This window comes from Dipodomys spectabilis, unplaced genomic scaffold (genome assembly GCF_019054845.1).
Source record: "Dipodomys spectabilis isolate Male_0828 unplaced genomic scaffold, ASM1905484v1 ptg000157l, whole genome shotgun sequence".
NCBI lineage: Eukaryota > Metazoa > Chordata > Mammalia > Rodentia > Heteromyidae > Dipodomys > Dipodomys spectabilis.
The window spans coordinates 4,645,353-4,662,104 of record NW_024870834.1 but is presented as its reverse complement, the minus strand read 5'-3'; the positions used below and the strand labels follow the sequence as shown (position 1 = coordinate 4,662,104).

At 54.4% G+C, this 16,752-nt stretch overlaps 1 protein-coding gene across 4 annotated transcripts; it reads left to right on the top strand.

Moving 5' to 3' along the window:
• Positions 1–7,701: 7,701 nt before the first annotated feature.
• Positions 7,702–12,092, top strand: LOC122118749 (alpha-1-antiproteinase-like). Of its 4 annotated transcripts, none has more exons than XM_042692683.1 (5): positions 7,702–7,765; positions 8,466–9,100; positions 9,490–9,760; positions 10,909–11,056; positions 11,823–12,092. In XM_042692683.1, the coding sequence occupies exons 2-5, from the start codon at positions 8,470–8,472 to the stop codon at positions 12,012–12,014; spliced, it is 1,242 nt and encodes a 413-aa protein (XP_042548617.1). In that variant the 5' UTR covers positions 7,702–7,765; positions 8,466–8,469; the 3' UTR covers positions 12,015–12,092. The 4 variants fall into 4 exon arrangements, with proteins under 4 accessions (XP_042548617.1, XP_042548614.1, XP_042548616.1 ...); XM_042692680.1 differs by having other exon boundaries at positions 7,729–7,765; positions 8,439–9,100; XM_042692682.1 differs by having other exon boundaries at positions 7,752–7,769; positions 8,439–9,100.
• The last annotated feature ends 4,660 nt before the right edge of the window (positions 12,093–16,752 follow it).

Below are 16,752 nucleotides of genomic sequence, written 5' to 3'. Positions count from 1 at the left end.
GCTGGCCCATGTGTCACTCGGGGTGACCTTCACACCTGTAGTCCTTTACTCCCCGAGAGTGTGTTTAGACTCCAGTTCCCGCGTCCCTCACTGTCCTTCATATTCATGAGGTCTCTGTCCTGGGCAGGCAGGACTGGCACAATCCTCAGTCCATAGCCCTGAATCCATATGAGCCCCATAACTGTATTTGGTCTGGGAATTCTGGGGTCCTCTGGCTCAGACACCAGCATTAGGCCCAGGATCCACCACGTCCCAAGTCCCTGTGGGAGTGCTCCCCACACCCACTCCCTCCCCACAGCCACTCCCACAGAGATGGCTGTGCCACCCAATGCCGCCCTCTGTTCCCAGAGCCTCCAGCCCAGCCTTGGTGTCCATGCTCCTGTCCAGCCCTGGCATCAGCGGCTGTCTCTCCTGCCCCTGAAGGGGGGTCCTCTACCCCATCCACTCTCCTCCCCTTGTCAGCTCAGTCTTGGCCTGGACTCCACATCTGCCTGAGACTCACTGAGCATAGCCCAGGGAGGTCGAGTGGAGCCCTCCTTTATGGGTAGATGTGGACACTGAGCTGTGTCCTTGTGATCCAGCTGGGGACACCCAACTCTGTCCTTGTTATCCAGCCCATGCCTCCCCTCTCCCACTGAGCAGGAAGATGGGATCTCAGCCTCTGTCTCCTCCTCAAACTCTACCACCAACTCAAGGCCACTTACCATGTGTCTCTTTCTCTTCCCTGGTGTTGGGAACTGGGCATTGCCCTAGATGCTTCTGGAAGGTCAGTCCCAAGGGCTCTTGGGCTATAGGAGAGGAAGGCCAGCAGCTGAGGCCCTGCCCTGGACAGAGCCACCCTGGGCTGCCCATGACCCTCCTCATGGTCCTCAGGACAACCCAGGTTTTGTGTCTCGCAGGAGGCTGTGCTGGAGCAGCCCTTGTCATGGGCCAGGCAGGACCTCCAGCAGTAATGAGCCGGCGAGGGGGGGTCTGCATGTCCATCACACACCCTATGCAGCCCCCTGAGGCACACCCGACAAGCATCCATCACGTAGCGTGTCTCCACACTCCCTGCAGCAACAGTGCTGCTCCTGCTCCTGCTCAACCTCAGAGGGCACAGGGCATGGGTACAGGGCTGAGCTTGCTCCTCTGCCTGTGTCCACCAGGGGAGATGAGGAGCTAAGTCACTGGTGGGAAGGAGGGAAGGACTAAAGTGCATGAGAGTCTGCTCTCTGCTACACAAAGCCTCTGCCACTGGCTGGACATTTCCATTTCCCTGCCTGCCCACTCCTCTCCCAGGCAGTGAGCACTGAGAGGAAGGAGCTCTGGACGGTGGGCAGAGCTGTGTCTAACTGAGCTCAGCTCCCTCCTTAGCCCGCTTGGGGCAACTTCTGTGAGAAAGCCAGAGGCCCAGGAAGGCTTTCTCACAACCCAAACCCACCCTTGCTACTGAAAGCCACAGACAGTAGTTTAGGTTCACCTGAAGATGCAGAGGAGACCCCTGGTGGGGAGTTGGGGCTGTGCCCTCTTGTGGTGGCACACCAAACTGCAGGCCCTGACCCAGCACTGGCTTTGGGGCGGGGTGGGGGGGGCTCCTTCAGGACAGGTTCCTGATCACCCATCCCACCCCTGCCCACGGTTCTGAATCAGAAGAATGACCAAGAAATCCTGTGATTCTCCCCTCCACCAAACCCCTCTTCCAGGGACTCCAGAGCCATACTTGGAAGAAAGCTGGTTTCTTTCAAAAAGCAGGTGAATCTTTTTCCCAGCACCTCTGAGACCTCATGGGGCCTCCTGTACTGTGTGCATGGGTGTAGCACAGGCCAGAGCAGCTCGGAGATAGGCCTGGTAGCATCATGGGGACGGCAGCCCATCATGCAGCAGCCGGGCCTGACACACGGACGCTGGAAGGGCCGAGGCCAGCGTTGGGTCCCCTCTGCCTGTGCCAGCCTGGACTGCTGCAGACCACCCTGCCCCTGCTTGAACCCACCCTGCTGCGCTCCCACTCCCCTTTCCTGAGAGGGAAAAGGGGAAGGGCAGTACTAGGCCTGGTGGAAGCTGCCGACTGCCTGCCCTCCTCTCTCCAATCTTCTCTTCTAGCTCACAAACAAAATAGCTGGGTGTCTTTTCTTTGGTTTCCTTTCTTTCTTTCTCTTTCTTTCTTCTCTCTTTCTTTCTTTCTTTCTTCTTTCCTTCCCTCTTCCTTTTTTCTTTCTTCCTTCCTTCCTTCCTTCCTTTCTTTCTTTCTTTCTTGCTTGCTTGCTTGCTTGCTTTTGTCCTTTTTTTCTTTTCTTTCTTTCTAAACTATTTTTATTGAGTTTTAGTCTCACTATTAGCCCTGCAGTTGGATCACCTGCCGTCTAGGAATGTAGCCAAGCTTTGGGATAATGTGCTACCTCCACTGCCCCCCTACCCAAACCTTATTAGAATGTCCCTCCATTCCTTACCAGCTTTATTTTGGGGGGGGGGGTCATGAGGCTTGAACTCTGGGCTTGGGCGCTATCCTTCAGCTCTTCAGCTCATGGAGAGAGCTTTACCACTTGAGCTACAGCACCACTTCCAGTTTTCTAGTAGTTTATTAGAGATAAGAGTCACCCGGACCTTCGTGCCCAGGCTGTGTAGATAGGATTACAGGTGTGAGCTTCGGCGCCTGGCCCCTTACCAGCTTTGTTGTGGCCTAGTGCTCATTGCTTGGCCCCCTAAGATCCTTTCTTGACTTGTCTAATCACCAATGTATGAAATTCAGGGGTGCCATGTGGGGAGAATAATGAAACTCTGTTGCACACTAATGAAACTGTTTTGCACACTCAGAGTCAAATAGAACAGGTCCCATGTTCTCATGTATGTCAGGCATCACCATCATGTTAACAGAAGTGGTGTGTGCAAATAGCTGTGGATGCATCAAACACGGAGGAAGGGAGAGAGGTGAGGATGGTGACAGACATGATCAGCATCAAGCTAATTTGCTGGGCCTCAGTGTCTCACTCCTAAGAGCTGACATCCAAATCAAAATGGATGTAGAAGCCACCAGAAGCTTCCTTCTACACAATCTCACACCTTGAAAGATTTGAGACATCCATGAGATTGACTCCAGTGGTGTGTGCTGGCCTCCAATCACTGTGGCTGTATCCCTTCTTTCTGACCCATAGAATGCTCCATTTCCACAAAGGCCTGAGTCCTGCCTCATCTTGTGGAGCCTAGCCCACTTCCAACTTCCATTTTCCCACATGCTCTGTACCCCATTACCCCCTACCCCTCTGCCACCCTCAAGAAACTCTCTGTTTCCTCCCAAGCTTATTGGTTGTTGTGGTGTGCCAGAGGTACTCCCTCCTGGCCAATTTGTACCTGAGACTGGATAAGTGGATCCAACTACATCCTTTAGAACCTGACAGGCAGCACGTGTTCTGGATGAATCTGTGAGGATACAAGAGGTAACGCCTGTGTTGGAAATGACAGCAGTGGAGGACTGGAAGAAGCCAAGCAAACAGAAACACTCTGGTAAACATGAAAAGTCTACAGGGCTGATGGATCCACCTCCTGCCAGCCTCTGAGCTGGGCAAGTCCGGGAAGCACAGCTCTGTGGTATGAGCCACCTCCCCAGGGCTGAGCTGCGGACAACAAGGCCCAAGGCCTGCTGCCTGCCCTCAGCGCTCGGGCCAGGGGAGTCCTGCTCGCCCAGCCAGCCCTGCCTGCGCTTCCCTGAGGTCCTCGCCACCCCTGCTGTCTGTCTTCCCAATAGGAGCTCAGCACCCCATGTCCTGGGACAGGAGAGGATGGGGGTGGGGTGGGCAGTGTCAGTGCCATTGATGGAGGGGAAAAAGTCAACAGGAACCTCCCCAGGTGGAAAGAGCCCACTCAACAGGGCAAAGTGACAAACTGTCCAGAAAGTTCATCCTGGGTAGAGTGAAATGGGACAGGCTGACTCTTGACCTTTGCCGGATCCATGATGTCCTTCCTGGCTCAGAATATGAAAAGAGCAGAGATAAAGTAAGGTGCAAGGAAGGACCATGCCAAGCAAAGGTTCCCTCCCTCCATGTGGAAGGGGCGGAGCTGAGCTTCATCTTCCCTGCCTCTGTTCACCCTGCTGCTGGCACAGCACACAGACGCCCCTTCTTTGCGCTAGCTGGGGAAGCATGTGTGGTGACATGATGCAGCTGTGAGTAGCCACATTGTTCCAGAAAATGCTGGAACTGTCCCCACACAGGAAACTACCCACAGGTTGCCCACAATCAGGATTTGGCAAAGGTAGGATTGGCAAGAGCCAAGTAGGAGGGAACAAGATGGTGCCACACAGTTCATCTCCCAGAAGACAGAGGCTGAAACAGCGGGATGGAGAAGGGGCGCAGGGTGGCCACCGTGCCAACGTCAGAGACTCTGTGTGAAACTTCCCCCAGTCCCTTTCTCCATCCGCCTCACAGCTGCGTGAGAAAGAAGCCCATTGCTTGCTGCCTTACAGATGGGAAGCTGAGCCTCATAGAGGGGAAGGAAGATCTGCCCTGAATGTGTGTCTTCATGGCCAAGGGTGCCACATGGCCCCAGTTCATCACTGGAGCTCAGGAAGAAATGAACCACACCTGGCTCTGTGCCCTTCAAGTAATGAAATGGGCAGGAGTCCTCTGAAAGGGGAATGGACGCCATTTTGGAGAAGTAGAACTTTCATCTAGGAGAATGCTGCTCCTCTAGCTGGGGCCAAAAACAGATGTCACTGTGCTGAGCCCCAAAAGGAAGACATCCCAGGCCCATCACCCACCAAGACCACAGATACTTAGCAAGATTGTCAGCCATGATGGGCCAGAGGCTGCCTGAATCCATGTCACCTTGTCACCTCATTTGCTCTTCCCCATCCCAGAGTGACCTTGTGGCCCTATTCAGAGACAACACTGCCTGTACAGAGAGTTTAGGTGCCATGACTAAGAGCTCACAAACAAGGTAGTGGAGTGGGACTTGAACCAGGAGCCTCAGTCACTGAAGACAGCTGTGTCCTAATGGTTTGTGTGTTTATCAAGTAGGTTGCGGTCTCCCCAGACAGCCTCCCTTGAGCCCCTGAAGCAAGGTCCCTCACACAGCCATCCATCTGTCCTTCCTGGTGCCATGTCACAGTCCGTGCTCAGCATGGTGGTCTCAGACCACGTGGCTACTGTCTCTAGGCAGAGGCGGGTCACCAGGTGTCCCTTGTGTATAGCCACCTATGGGAGGCCCCAGGATGGGTTCACTGTGGGAAATCAGCCCAGACTACCAAATAGATAATGTCAGAAAGTAACTAGTGGCAAGGTCTCCCCCGTGAGGCCTGGTTGGGAGGGTTCAACCTCTAATGTCTGGGTCCCATCATCTGTGAGACCTACTGCTTCTTGTATCCTTGTGTCCTTGTATCTGTATCCATTTCCCCAGATCATCAGAGCCCTCGAAGGGCCAAGGGAGAATCAGGTCTGAGCATGCAGCCCTTGACCTAAACAGATCAAGCCAGTTCCTTGCCCTTCCCAACTCCTAGCTGCCTCAACTCTGTATCCTTCTCGCTCCCAATGCCTCAGTGCCAACCTGTGACCCTCTCTGCCCTCAGCCAGGGCCCTCCTGGCACATACAGCACACAGCCCCTTGCCAGATGCAGGGGCCGCTGCTGGGCACCGCAGGGCAAGGCAGGCTTCTTCTCCCTCAACTGGCCCAGAAACCTTGCCAAGGTCCTGCGCGGGGCTCTGTGCCAGAAGGCAAAGCCTGTCCATTCTAGAGATCTGAGCAAGTGCCACTGTTCCTCTAATGGATGATGGGGAACAGTTTCTCTTAGGAGTCAGTGTGGGCAGCCGTCTTTCAGGGTCACACAGCTCAGACATGGCAGGTACTTGTTACCATTATGCTTACCTTTGATCCTCAGCTACCAGACCTGAGTTCTTCCCAGCCCTAGAGTTCTAGCCATACAGCTGGCCAGACCTACCTGAGTACACATCTACCTCATTTCCTGTCCCCAGACCCTCCTGCTACCTGGACAGGGACAGGTACCATGTGCTCTACTTCCCCTGAAATATGGTCCTTCTAATAAACCTTACAATAATCTTTGTCCTGAGTCTTCTTGTCCCCGTGTGGTCCCATTGGATGGATGTGAAGGATTCCTTTCAGTACTGAAAGAGTCCAGAGGGCTGCCAAGGTCAGCAAGGGCTGGTTTCCTGTGCACCTGGCAGAGGGAGGTCCCTTCCTCTCTCAGTGACATCCCCTCCTGGACCACGTCCCTGGGCCATGCTGGCAGAAGAGGAAGCTGGGAGCTTGGGTGGTACGTAGCCCTCACTGCAGCCCTGGGAGTGCTGATCTGACCTGCCCAACTCTGAGGAGAGGTCTGGGCTACAGGCGGCTTGGACAGAGACACCAGGAACTCCAGGTAGGGGATGTTCCAGCACCTCTAGGCCACTCACCTACCTAAAGGGGCAGAGTGTGGGAAAACAGGACACACAGGGCACCTGTGGCTGCCCACCTAGCACAGATGGGAGGGGCAGCTGGGCTTCCAGGGAGGCCGTTGTAAGATGGGAAACTGGAGGCCCAAGATGGGGAGGGGTGAGGAGAAGGGAGTGGGGAGGTCAGCCAGCAGCCCAGCCTCAGCCTGGCTTCCCAAGCCTGAGTGTACGCAGGGACAGAGCCTAGGCCAAGACCAGAAGCCAGTGATGGAAGACCACATGGGAGAGAGAGCAAGGAGAATCGCTGAGGCCAGTCTCCCTTTTCCTGCAAGGGGAGTGGGGTGCAGAGTCTCCCACAGAGTCCACTGGGGACACCCACACAGAGTGTGCCTAGAGGAAGCACCTCAACCCCACCCACCACCAGGCGCCATCACAAAGGGCTGCCTGAGCGCCCTGGGCTCCAGGCTCTGGGCGTCCTTGAACTCTGCATCCAGGCCTCCCACAGACCACAGAAGGTGATACAGAAATGCCTGAGGCTGTTCCACAATGAGGAGGTCTCCCCAGGAGGCTTTTCCCACCATGGTGACCCCGGGATTACCATGACAGAGCTCATACTGGAGGGATGATGGTGTTGGTGAGAGAGAAGGGTGAAATGGTCCAGGCACAAGTCTATCCCATACACACACAGCAGCCCTGGGTGTGGACCAGCCTAGGGCTGCACAAGAGAAACAAGCTCGCATGCAGGTTTTACAAAAGTCCACCATCAGTGGAGTCCCACAGACTCTGACTTTGGACTGCAAAGCCACCAGCCCTGCCCAGCATGAGGCCTCATTCCCAGGAAAATTTCAGGTGGCCAATGCATGTCACTGGGCTTCCCAGAGACTAAACAGGCCAGGACAGGGGACATGGAACCTCCTCCTGCTCAGAGCCACTGGATGGCAGGGTGGACAGAGCCTGGACAGACCCAAACAAAGCCCCTCCCCATACTCATGGGGGACCTATACTCAAGTTCTGTGTTCGTCCTGACCAGCACATTGTGAATATGGGACCTCAGCCACCAACACAGGGGGAACGTCTACCAGGTCACACAGGCAAAGCCATATCATGTCCCAGAGCCAGCTAACTCATGCCACCCACTCTCCCTTGGCCCAAGAAGCTATGGACAGTCTCCAGGGTGGCTGTGGGGCCCAGGGCTAGGCACTGCCCAGGGGATTACAGCAGCGTGGGCGGGCAGGAGGCTCAGCACCTAGACAATGGACTTAGTCCCTCAGTCTGTTTGCTCCTGTCCAACATGGGGTGACCTGGGTTAATATTAACTAGCAGCCTCCCAGATCCCTTTCCATCCCCTGCTTAAATACAGAGAAGGACAGGGCTCTGTCCCCAGGACACGTCTGGCACAGAGAGCCGTAAGTATGTCCACCCTAGGGGAGAGCGCAATGGGCCCCCGGGACTCTGTACCACCCAGCAGGCAGCAGGCCTGGGCCCCAGGGAGGCAGAGGGGATAGGGCTGGCTGCAGCCAGGCTAGGTGGTCATGGTAACGCAGACCCTGTGGTCCTGTCCTGTTCCCAGATCCTGGGCAGTTTCCTGGTAAGGCCCAAGAAATGTGATCCCCAGGCCTGGGAAGCCAAGACTGGGGCACAGCGGAGCCTTGGGTCTAAAGGTGCCTCTTGCTACTGTGCATCCCTACTTGGGGACATGGGAAGCTTGTTCTGTGTATGAATAGGATAAGGCCAGAGGGTGTGCCAGGGGTCCAGCCTAAGCCCCACCTCATTAGGAAGATCCTCTCAGGCCTCTGCCTGCAGGCCTCCATGGCTCCCAGGTACCTGGCCTCGCATGTTAGCCACAGCAACCCTGTCACTCTTCATGCAACCAGGCCACCTCCAAGCCTTCTCCACTTCTTGTGATTCCAATATGACAGGTGAAGGGGCTGGGCGGCAGCTAAATTGCACCTGGTCTATAACTTGCCTCATCTTTATTCTGTGGTGAAAACACAGCAAAGGGAAAAGGCCTGGTCCAATGTCTGATGCACCAAGTTGATCTAGCATGGTGTCAATTGGGTGATTGTGGCCCTGCCTCAGGGCTGTGTTCCTTTCTCTGTCCTGCAGGACAATGCCATCCTCTATCGCATGGGGCCTCCTGCTGCTGGTCAGCCTATGCTGCTTTCTCCCCGGCCACCTGGCTGAAGATGTTCAGGAGACTGCTGCTCCCCAGCAGGACCAGAAACACCCAGCCTTTCACAGGATCACCCCAAACTTGGCCGACTTTACCTTCAGCCTGTACCGGGAACTGGCTAAGCAATCCAACACCACCAATATCTTCTTCTCTCCTGTGAACATCGCCGCGGCCTTGGCCATGCTCTCCCTGGGCACCAAGGGCACTACCCACTCAGAGATCCTGGAGGGTCTGGCCTTCAACCTCACAGAGATGCCAGAGGCAGACATCCACGCAGGCTTCCAGAGCCTCCTCCACTCCCTCAACAGGCACAGCAACCAGCTCGAGCTGACGACAGGCAGTGGCTTGTTCATCAACGAGAGCCTGAAGCTCCTGGAGCCATTTTCAATGGATGTGAAGAACCTGTACCAGTCAGAGGCCTTCACCGTTGACTTCACTGACCCAGAAGAAGCCAAGAAGCAGATCAACAAATATGTGGAGAAGGGAACACAGGGGAAAATTGTGGATCTGGTGAAAGACCTGGACAAAGACACTGTGCTTGCCCTGGTGAATTACATTCTCTTTAAAGGTAAGGCTGCACAGCCAGCCCAGCTGGTTCCCAGGGAAACACACCAGTCAGTGCCCCAAAGGGTTAACTGAGAGGCTGATTCACAGAGGAAGAGAGCCCCAGTGAGCAGGTGCCAAAATATGACTGCTAAGCCAAACCGTGTTTTGTAATGCTCCTCTTAATAATCATATATGCAAATGCAGGTGTCCCCTGATCAGCCAGGAGGACACCCTCCCATGTGACACAGAAATTCCCTATCTCCTCTCATCACTGAGTCCCCAGGGTGGTCAGGACGGCTGAGCCCAGATCTCTGTGCTTGACCCAGCTGAGATCCAAGTCTCACCACAGACACCAGAGTCTCCTGGCCTCCCTAAACCTAAGCCCAGCCACCTGTGTTCCCTCCAATCCAGGAAAGTGGGAGAAACCTTTCAACCCGGAGCAAACCAGAGAGGGGGACTTCCATGTGGATGAGGCCACCGTGGTGAAGGTGCCCATGATGTACCGGATGGGCATGTTCCAAGTCCATTACTGCAGCGAGCTGTCTAGCTGGGTCCTACTGATGGACTACCAGGGCAATGCCACCGCCATCTTCTTCCTGCCAGACCAGGGCAAGATGCCACACCTGGAGGCCACACTCACCACAAGCATCATTAGAGAGTTCCTGCACAAAACTGACATAAGGTGACACCTCAAGCGGGAACTGACCCAAGAGCCCAGACCTCTTAGCCATGTCAGGGCTGACAATTAAGCAGGACAGGCAGGGGTGGGGAGGAGGAGTTGGGAGTAGGGGAGCAGCCCTTGGCTCTAACTGAGGGTATAAACTTGTGCCGAAACACAGGGCCTGTGCTGAGTTCAGGGAGAAGCAGCAGGGACATGGGAAGAGACAGAGTAGGAGCCCGTGAGCTGTTTAGGGACATCCTCCCCAGAGGAGAGAACTTCCTCATAGTGAGTGTCCAGTACAGGAGCAGCACTGCAGGACAGGCCACAGCAATAAAGCTCAATGGAGAGTGGACTAAGGCAGAGAGTCCAGGATGGCCATGGGAATGTCTGGCTTTAAAGGCCCAGAGCAGGGGAGGCCAGCAGGAGTCAGTGCTGGACACTCAGACAGGAATTTCCACGGCTCAGACTCCATCCCAGTGGGTTATGCACTCCTAGGTGTCCATCACCCCAGAGCTTGGCCCTCGGGTCAGCACACACTGGTGCATCAGCAGTGAACAGGGCCTGCTGCACGGAAGAGTGGTGAACGCTGTGAGACACAGAAACACAGCAGACACAAGGCAAGGCCGACCGTGAGCAGAGGGGTCACCACTCCACTCCAGCTGGCTCCTCATCAGACCCTGAACCCAGACTGAGCACAGACCACTAGGCCAGGCTGAAGCCAGAACCAATTGCAGGGCCTGAGGGCCAGACACTAACAGAGGCCCAGCCTTCAGCATCGGGGGACATTTTCTCTCCTTGATGAGAGGTGGACAGCACTCTGCTGCTTGTGCACAGATCCCCAGAGTATGAAGTCCAGGCGTTTCCCTGGCAGAGGACAGATGAGCAGACACACAGGGCAGGATGACCCTGACTCCAGGAGCTCACTCTGCATCTGCCTGCAGGGCTTCCAGAGGCAGGGGCAATTCAGCCTCTTCAGGACACAGGGAGTCCATTGATATTAAACTTCACTGGCACTGGGTGTAGAGGACCCAAGGAGCTGCCATCTTCCTGTGGACACAGCCTGGGGACTGTGGCAGGAAAAGCCAGAAAAGAAGACAGTCTTACATGGCATTCCAGGCACATTGGGAGAAATGCTGAAATCCTCCTTTGTGATCTTTCCCTCATGGCAGCTCTGCAGATATATACTTCCCCAAACTGTCCATCTCTGGAACCTACGACCTGAAGTCTGTCCTGAGTGCACTGGGCATCTCCACGGTCTTCACCAACGGTGCTGACCTTTCCAAGGTCACCGAGGATGTCCCACTGAAGGTCTCCAAGGTGAGGTCTCCTGTTGAGGGTGTTTTCCCGGGTGCCTTTGAGGCGTTAACAGGATCTGGAATTCATAGCTCAGGCTCGGGGCTGAGGAAGGGGCCACATCACCACTAAGGTCCAGGCTGAGCTCTAACAGAGGGCTCACAGAGAGGAAGGGTGCAGGAAACACGGTGGGAAAGGCGGCTCCCAATTAGCTCATGGGCTGGGGAACTGCTCAGGGGTTTCTCACGGAGCCTCGCTCACTTTTTCCACAGAGCTCAGGAGTCCTTGGGCTCATTTCTCCACTCAGTTTAGAATTAATGATCTCAGAGAATGTTCTAGATTTTTCCACATGTACCATCTAGAAGGACTGTTTCACTACCAAATTTAAATTAGGAACACCAGGCCCTCCCAAAACCATTTGTTGATGAAAGTGAAAACACCCAAGGCTACCAGTGAAGCACATCTGCACACCGTGGGGACAGGGCCCTGTGAAGGTCACCTTCAGACCTGTCCAAGGAGCTCCCAGCACACAGAGGGAGAGCAATGTGCAGGAGGCATGGATAAAGGGCGTCTCCACTCCGAGCTCTGTGTGGGAGAGACCAAGGGAGCAGCTGGGTCACGCTAGGGGTGGACAGACAGAGGCCTTTGTGGTCAGTCATGGGCATCAGGACTTTCCTGGGAAACACCCCAGGGAGGCCGTCCCTGGAGCTGTCTGCAGTGTGAGTCTGGGCTGGGTGGTGTGCAGAGCATGAGAGCACAGGTCAGAAGCCATCTCCACATCTCTCCTTAGGCTGTGCACAAGGCTGTGCTGACCCTGGATGAGAAAGGATCCGAGGCTGCAGGGGCCACATCTTTGGGTGTCATGGCCTCGTCTCTTCCCCCCGAGGTGAATTTTAACCGCCCATTCCTTGTCATAATCATTGAAAAAGAGACTGAGAGTCTCCTCTTCATGGGCAAAGTGGTGAATCCCACAAAGCAGTGACCTCTCTAGGCAGGTCCTTTCCTTGACGGCATTAAACACAGGACAAGCTGGCCCAAGCCTCATTCAGGGTGACCTTCACCTCTGTCATGATGTGGTCTCTGTGTCGTCCTTTGCACTGGAGAACTTGTGTAGACTCCAGACCCTCGTCCCTCACTGTCCTTCACATTCACGAGTCCCTGGGCTAGGCAGGCAGGACTAGCACAGGACCATGTCAGAGACCTCAGTCGATGGCCCTGAATCCATCTGAATCCTAGAACTGCATTTGGTCTGGGAATTCTGTGGTTCTATGGCTCAGACACCAGCCTTAGGCCCAGGATCCACCATGTCCCAAGTCCCTGTGGGAGTGCTCCCCACACCCACTCCCTCCCCACAGCCACTCCCACAGAGATGGCTGTGCCCACCCAAGCTACCCTCTCTGTTCCCGGAGCCTCCAGCCCAGCCTTGGTATCCATGCTCCTGTCCAGCCCTGGCATCAGTGGTGGCCTCTCTTCCCCCTGAAGGGAGAGTACCCCATCCTCTCTCCTCCCCTTATCAGCTCAGTCCTGGCCTGGACTCCACAGCTGCCTGAGGCTCACAGATCATAGCCCAGGGAGGTGAAGTGGAGACTTCCTACATGGGCAGCTGTGGACACTGAGCTCTGTCCTTGTAATCCAGCCCATGCTTCCCCTCTCCCACTGAGCAGGAAGATGGGATCTCAGCCTCTGTCTCCTCCTCAAACTCTACCACCATCTCAAGGCCACTTACCACGTGCCTCTTTCTCTTCCTTGATGTTGGGAACATGGAAGTGCAGTACATGCTTTTGGAAGGTCAGTCCCAAGAGCTCCTGGGCTACAGGATTGGAAAGCCAGCAGCTGAGGCACTGCCCAGTGCAGAGCCATCCTGGGCTGCCCATGGCCCTCCTCATGATCTTCAGGAAAACCCAGGTTTTCTGTAATGCAGGAGGCTGTGCTGGAGCAGCCCTTGTCATGGGCCAGGCAGGGCCTCCAGCAGTAATGGGGGGGGGGTCAGCATGTCCACCACACACCCTATGCAGCCCCCTGAGGCACACCCGACAAGCATCCATCACGTAGCGTGTCTCCACACTCCCTGCAGCAACAGTGCTGCTCCTGCTCCTGCTCAACCTCAGAGGGCACAGGGCATGGGTGCAGGGCTGAGCTTGCTCCTCTGCCTGTGTCCACCAGGGGGGACAAGGAGCTAAGTCACTGGTGGGAAGGAGGGAAGACTAAAGGTCATGAGAGTCCACCCACTGCTGCACAAAGTCTGGCTCCACAGGCTGGACATTTCCATTTCCCTGCCTGCCCACCCCTCTCCCGGGCAGTGAGCTCTGAGAGAAAGGAGCCTCTGGGGGTGGGCAGAGCTGTGTCTTCCTGAACTCAGCTTCCTCCTTAGCCTGCTCGGGGCAACTTTGGTCCCTCTGTGAGAAAGCCAGAGGCCCACAAAGGCTTTCCCATAAACCAAAACCACCCTTGCTACTGAAAGCCACAGGACAGAGTTTAGGTTCACCTAAGGTGCAGGGGAGGCCCCTGCAGGAAATTGGTGCTGCACTTGCTGGAGGTGGCACACCAAACTGCAGGCCCTGACCCAGCACTGGCTTTTGGGCAGGGGAGGACAGGGCTCCTTCAGGACAGGATGAGGAAACCACCAGGCTGCAGGATCCATCCCTCCAGCCCGTCTTCCCCACTGCTGAGCCCTGCAGGAAGGAGGATGTGCCATGAGCCAAGAGGACTCAGCACGCTCCTGCTGTCCTGCCCACCTTTCCAGTGTGCTGACTGCCCCTAACTTGACAGATGAGGAAACTGAGGCACAGAGAGGTCCATGCCACGATATCCTCTACCACTCAGCTCTGCACTAAGCCCCAGGTTTGCCAGTCCCACAGCAGGGCATTCTAGCCACTTTAGCTCATATTTATGGTCCAATATTCTCCATAGAGGAGGCTCGGGGTGGGGGGGGGGGGGGTCTTTCACAGAGGAAATGATTGCTTCCAATATCCTGGAATTTAAAAAAGCGAAAGGTAGAAAACCCTGCCTGTGCTCATGAAAATTATATGAAAAATGAGAATTCCAATGGCTTTTCCTATACTTCTAATAATTTTGGAAGTAGTTGGAAATAACTCAGAACCGCTAAGATTTCTGGGAAGCATATTGCTTCAACTTCTCAATGTCCACCTTGTGACTGGCAGAGCTCAGCAATGATTTGAGGCATAGCTATAACTGCCATCTTTATTGTTCATTAGTTTGAGTGTCACAGAAGCTGTTACCACAGTTCGTGTGTATATGGGAACCATACTGCTTTTAGGCTTTGAACTTCTACTTCATGTATACCTAAGTGAAGACCAAGCAATTAGAAGTACAGGTGGGGGCTGGGAAGGTGGCTCAGTGGTAGAGCGCTTGCCTTGCATGCCTGAGGCTCTGGGTTCGATTCCTCAGCTCCACATAAGCAAAAAGAAAAAAGCTGGAAGTGGCGCTGTGGCTCAAGTGATACAGCGCTAGCCTTGAGCTGAAGAGCTACAGTGCCCAGGCCCAGAGTTCAGGCCCCACAACCAGACCCCCCCGCCTCAAAAAAAGAAGTAAAGGCAGGGGAGAAACCCTGCCTTGTAGGAATGTGGCAGGCAGGGGTTGGGTGTATTGGGAGGAACAAGATCTTCCTGCGGGCTGATCTTCTATGCCCCCTCTGGCACTCAGACACACAGCAGATGTGCCAAGTCCTCTTTGTGGAGATGTCTACACAGACTGACCAAGAGGGTGCCAGGAAGCAATCAGAATTCAGGTTGCTTTTCTGGGAATAGGTGGGGCAAGGAGGTCTAGGTGAGAGGCCAGGTCCTGGCCAAGGGGAGCGCTAAGGGACCACCAGAGATTGAGAGGAGGAGCAGGGAAACACAATGCAATGGGGGCTTCTGGTCATCACTACTCAGCTTTCCCTCTGTTTCCCTACCAGGACCTGCTCCCCTTTCCTCAGAGGGTAAAGGGGAAGGGCAGTACTAGGTGTGGTGGAAGCTGCCGAACTGCCTGCCCTCCTTGCTCCAGTCTTCTCTTCCAGCTCACAAATGAAATAGCTGAGGTTCCTTTCTTTGGCTTCCTTCCTTCCTTCCTTCCTTCCTTCCTTCCTTCCTTCCTTCCTTCCTTCCTTCCTTCCTTCCTTCCTTCCTTCCTTTCTTTCTTTCTTTCTTTCTTTCTTTCTTTCTTTTCTTTCTTTCTTTCTTTTTTTCTTCCTTTCTCTCTTTCTTTCTTCCTTTCTTTTCTTTTCTTTCTTTGTTTCTTTCATCCTTTCTTTTCTTTCTTTCTACCTTTCTTTCTTTCTCTCTCTCTATCTTTCATTCATCCTTTCTTTTCTTTTGTTTCTTTCTTTCTAAAACTTTATTTTAATTCAGTTTTGGTCTCACTATAAGCCCTGCAGTCGGATCACCACCAGTCTAGGAATGTAGCCAAGCTTTGGGATTATGTGCTACCTCCACTGCCCTCCTACCCAAACCTGGTTAGAATGTCCCTCCTTCCCCTACCAGCTTTGTGGTGGCCTAGTGCTCATTGCTTGGCCCCCTAAGAGCCTTTCTTGACTTGTCTATTAACCAAAGGATGAAACTCAGAGATGCCATGTGAAGAGAACAATGAAACTGTGCTACACACTTGAGTCAAATAGAGCAGGTGCCATGCGCTCAGGGATGTCAGTCAGCACCCTCATGCTAACAGAGGTGGTGTGTGCAAATAGCTGTGGATGCATCAAACATGGAGGAAGGGAGAGAGATGAGGATGGGGGTATCACTGAGCCTCAGCGTCTCACTCCTTCTAAGCGCTAACATCCAAATCAAAATGGATGTAGAAGCCACCAGAAGCTTCCTTCTGTACAATCTCACACCTTGAAAGGCTGAGACAACCATGAGCTTGACTCCAGTGGTGTGTGCTGGTCTCCAATCACTGCAGATTAATCCCTTTTTCCTGCCCCAAAGAATGCTCTTTTCCACAAAGGCCTTGGTCCTGATTCATCTTGTGGAGCTCAGCCCACTTCCAATCCCATTCTCCCACATGCTCTGCACCCCATCACCCTCTGCCCCCACCACTTCATGAAACTCTCTGTTTTCTCCCAAGTTGATTGGGTCTTTGTGGTGTGCCAGAGGCACACCCTCTTGGCCAATTTGTACCTGGGACTGGATGAGTGGATCCAACTACATCCTTTAGAACCTGACAGGCAGCACGTGTTCTGGATGAATCTGTGAGACAGAAGATGTGACACCCGTGTTGGAGTGCATCTAAGAATGTGTGTTGGAAATGACAGCAGTGGAGGACTCAGAGAAGCCAAACTCACAGAAATGCTCTGGGAAACATGAAAAGTCTACAGGGTGGATGGATCCACCATCTGCCAGCCTCTGAGCTGGGCAAGTTCCAGGAAGCACAGCTCTGTGATGTGAGCCACCTCCGCAGGGTTGAGCTGTGGACAAGGCCCAGAGGCCTGCTGCCTGCCCTCAGCCCTCGGGCCAGGGGAGTCCTGCTCGCCCAGCCAGCCCTGCCTGCGCTTCCCTGAGGTCCTCGCCACCCCCTGCTGTCTGTCTTCCCAATAGGAGCTCAGCACCCCATGTCCTGGGACAGGAGAGGATGGGGGTGGGGTGGGCAGTGTCAGTGCCATTGATGGAGGGGAAAAAGTCAACAGGAACCTCCCCAGGTGGAAAGAGCCCACTCAACAGGGCAAAGTGACAAACTGTCCAGAAAGTTCATCCTGGGTAGAGTGAAATGGGACAGGCTGACTCTTG

Coding starts and splice junctions, on each gene's coding strand:
- LOC122118749 (XM_042692683.1), top strand. CDS start 8,470: ATGCCATCCTCTATCGCATGGGGCCTCCTGCTGCTGGTCAGCCTATGC. Junction 9,101..9,489: donor GAATTACATTCTCTTTAAAG/GTAAGGCTGCAC, acceptor CCTCCAATCCAG/GAAAGTGGGAGAAACCTTTC. Junction 9,761..10,908: donor CTGCACAAAACTGACATAAG/GTGACACCTCAA, acceptor CCCTCATGGCAG/CTCTGCAGATATATACTTCC.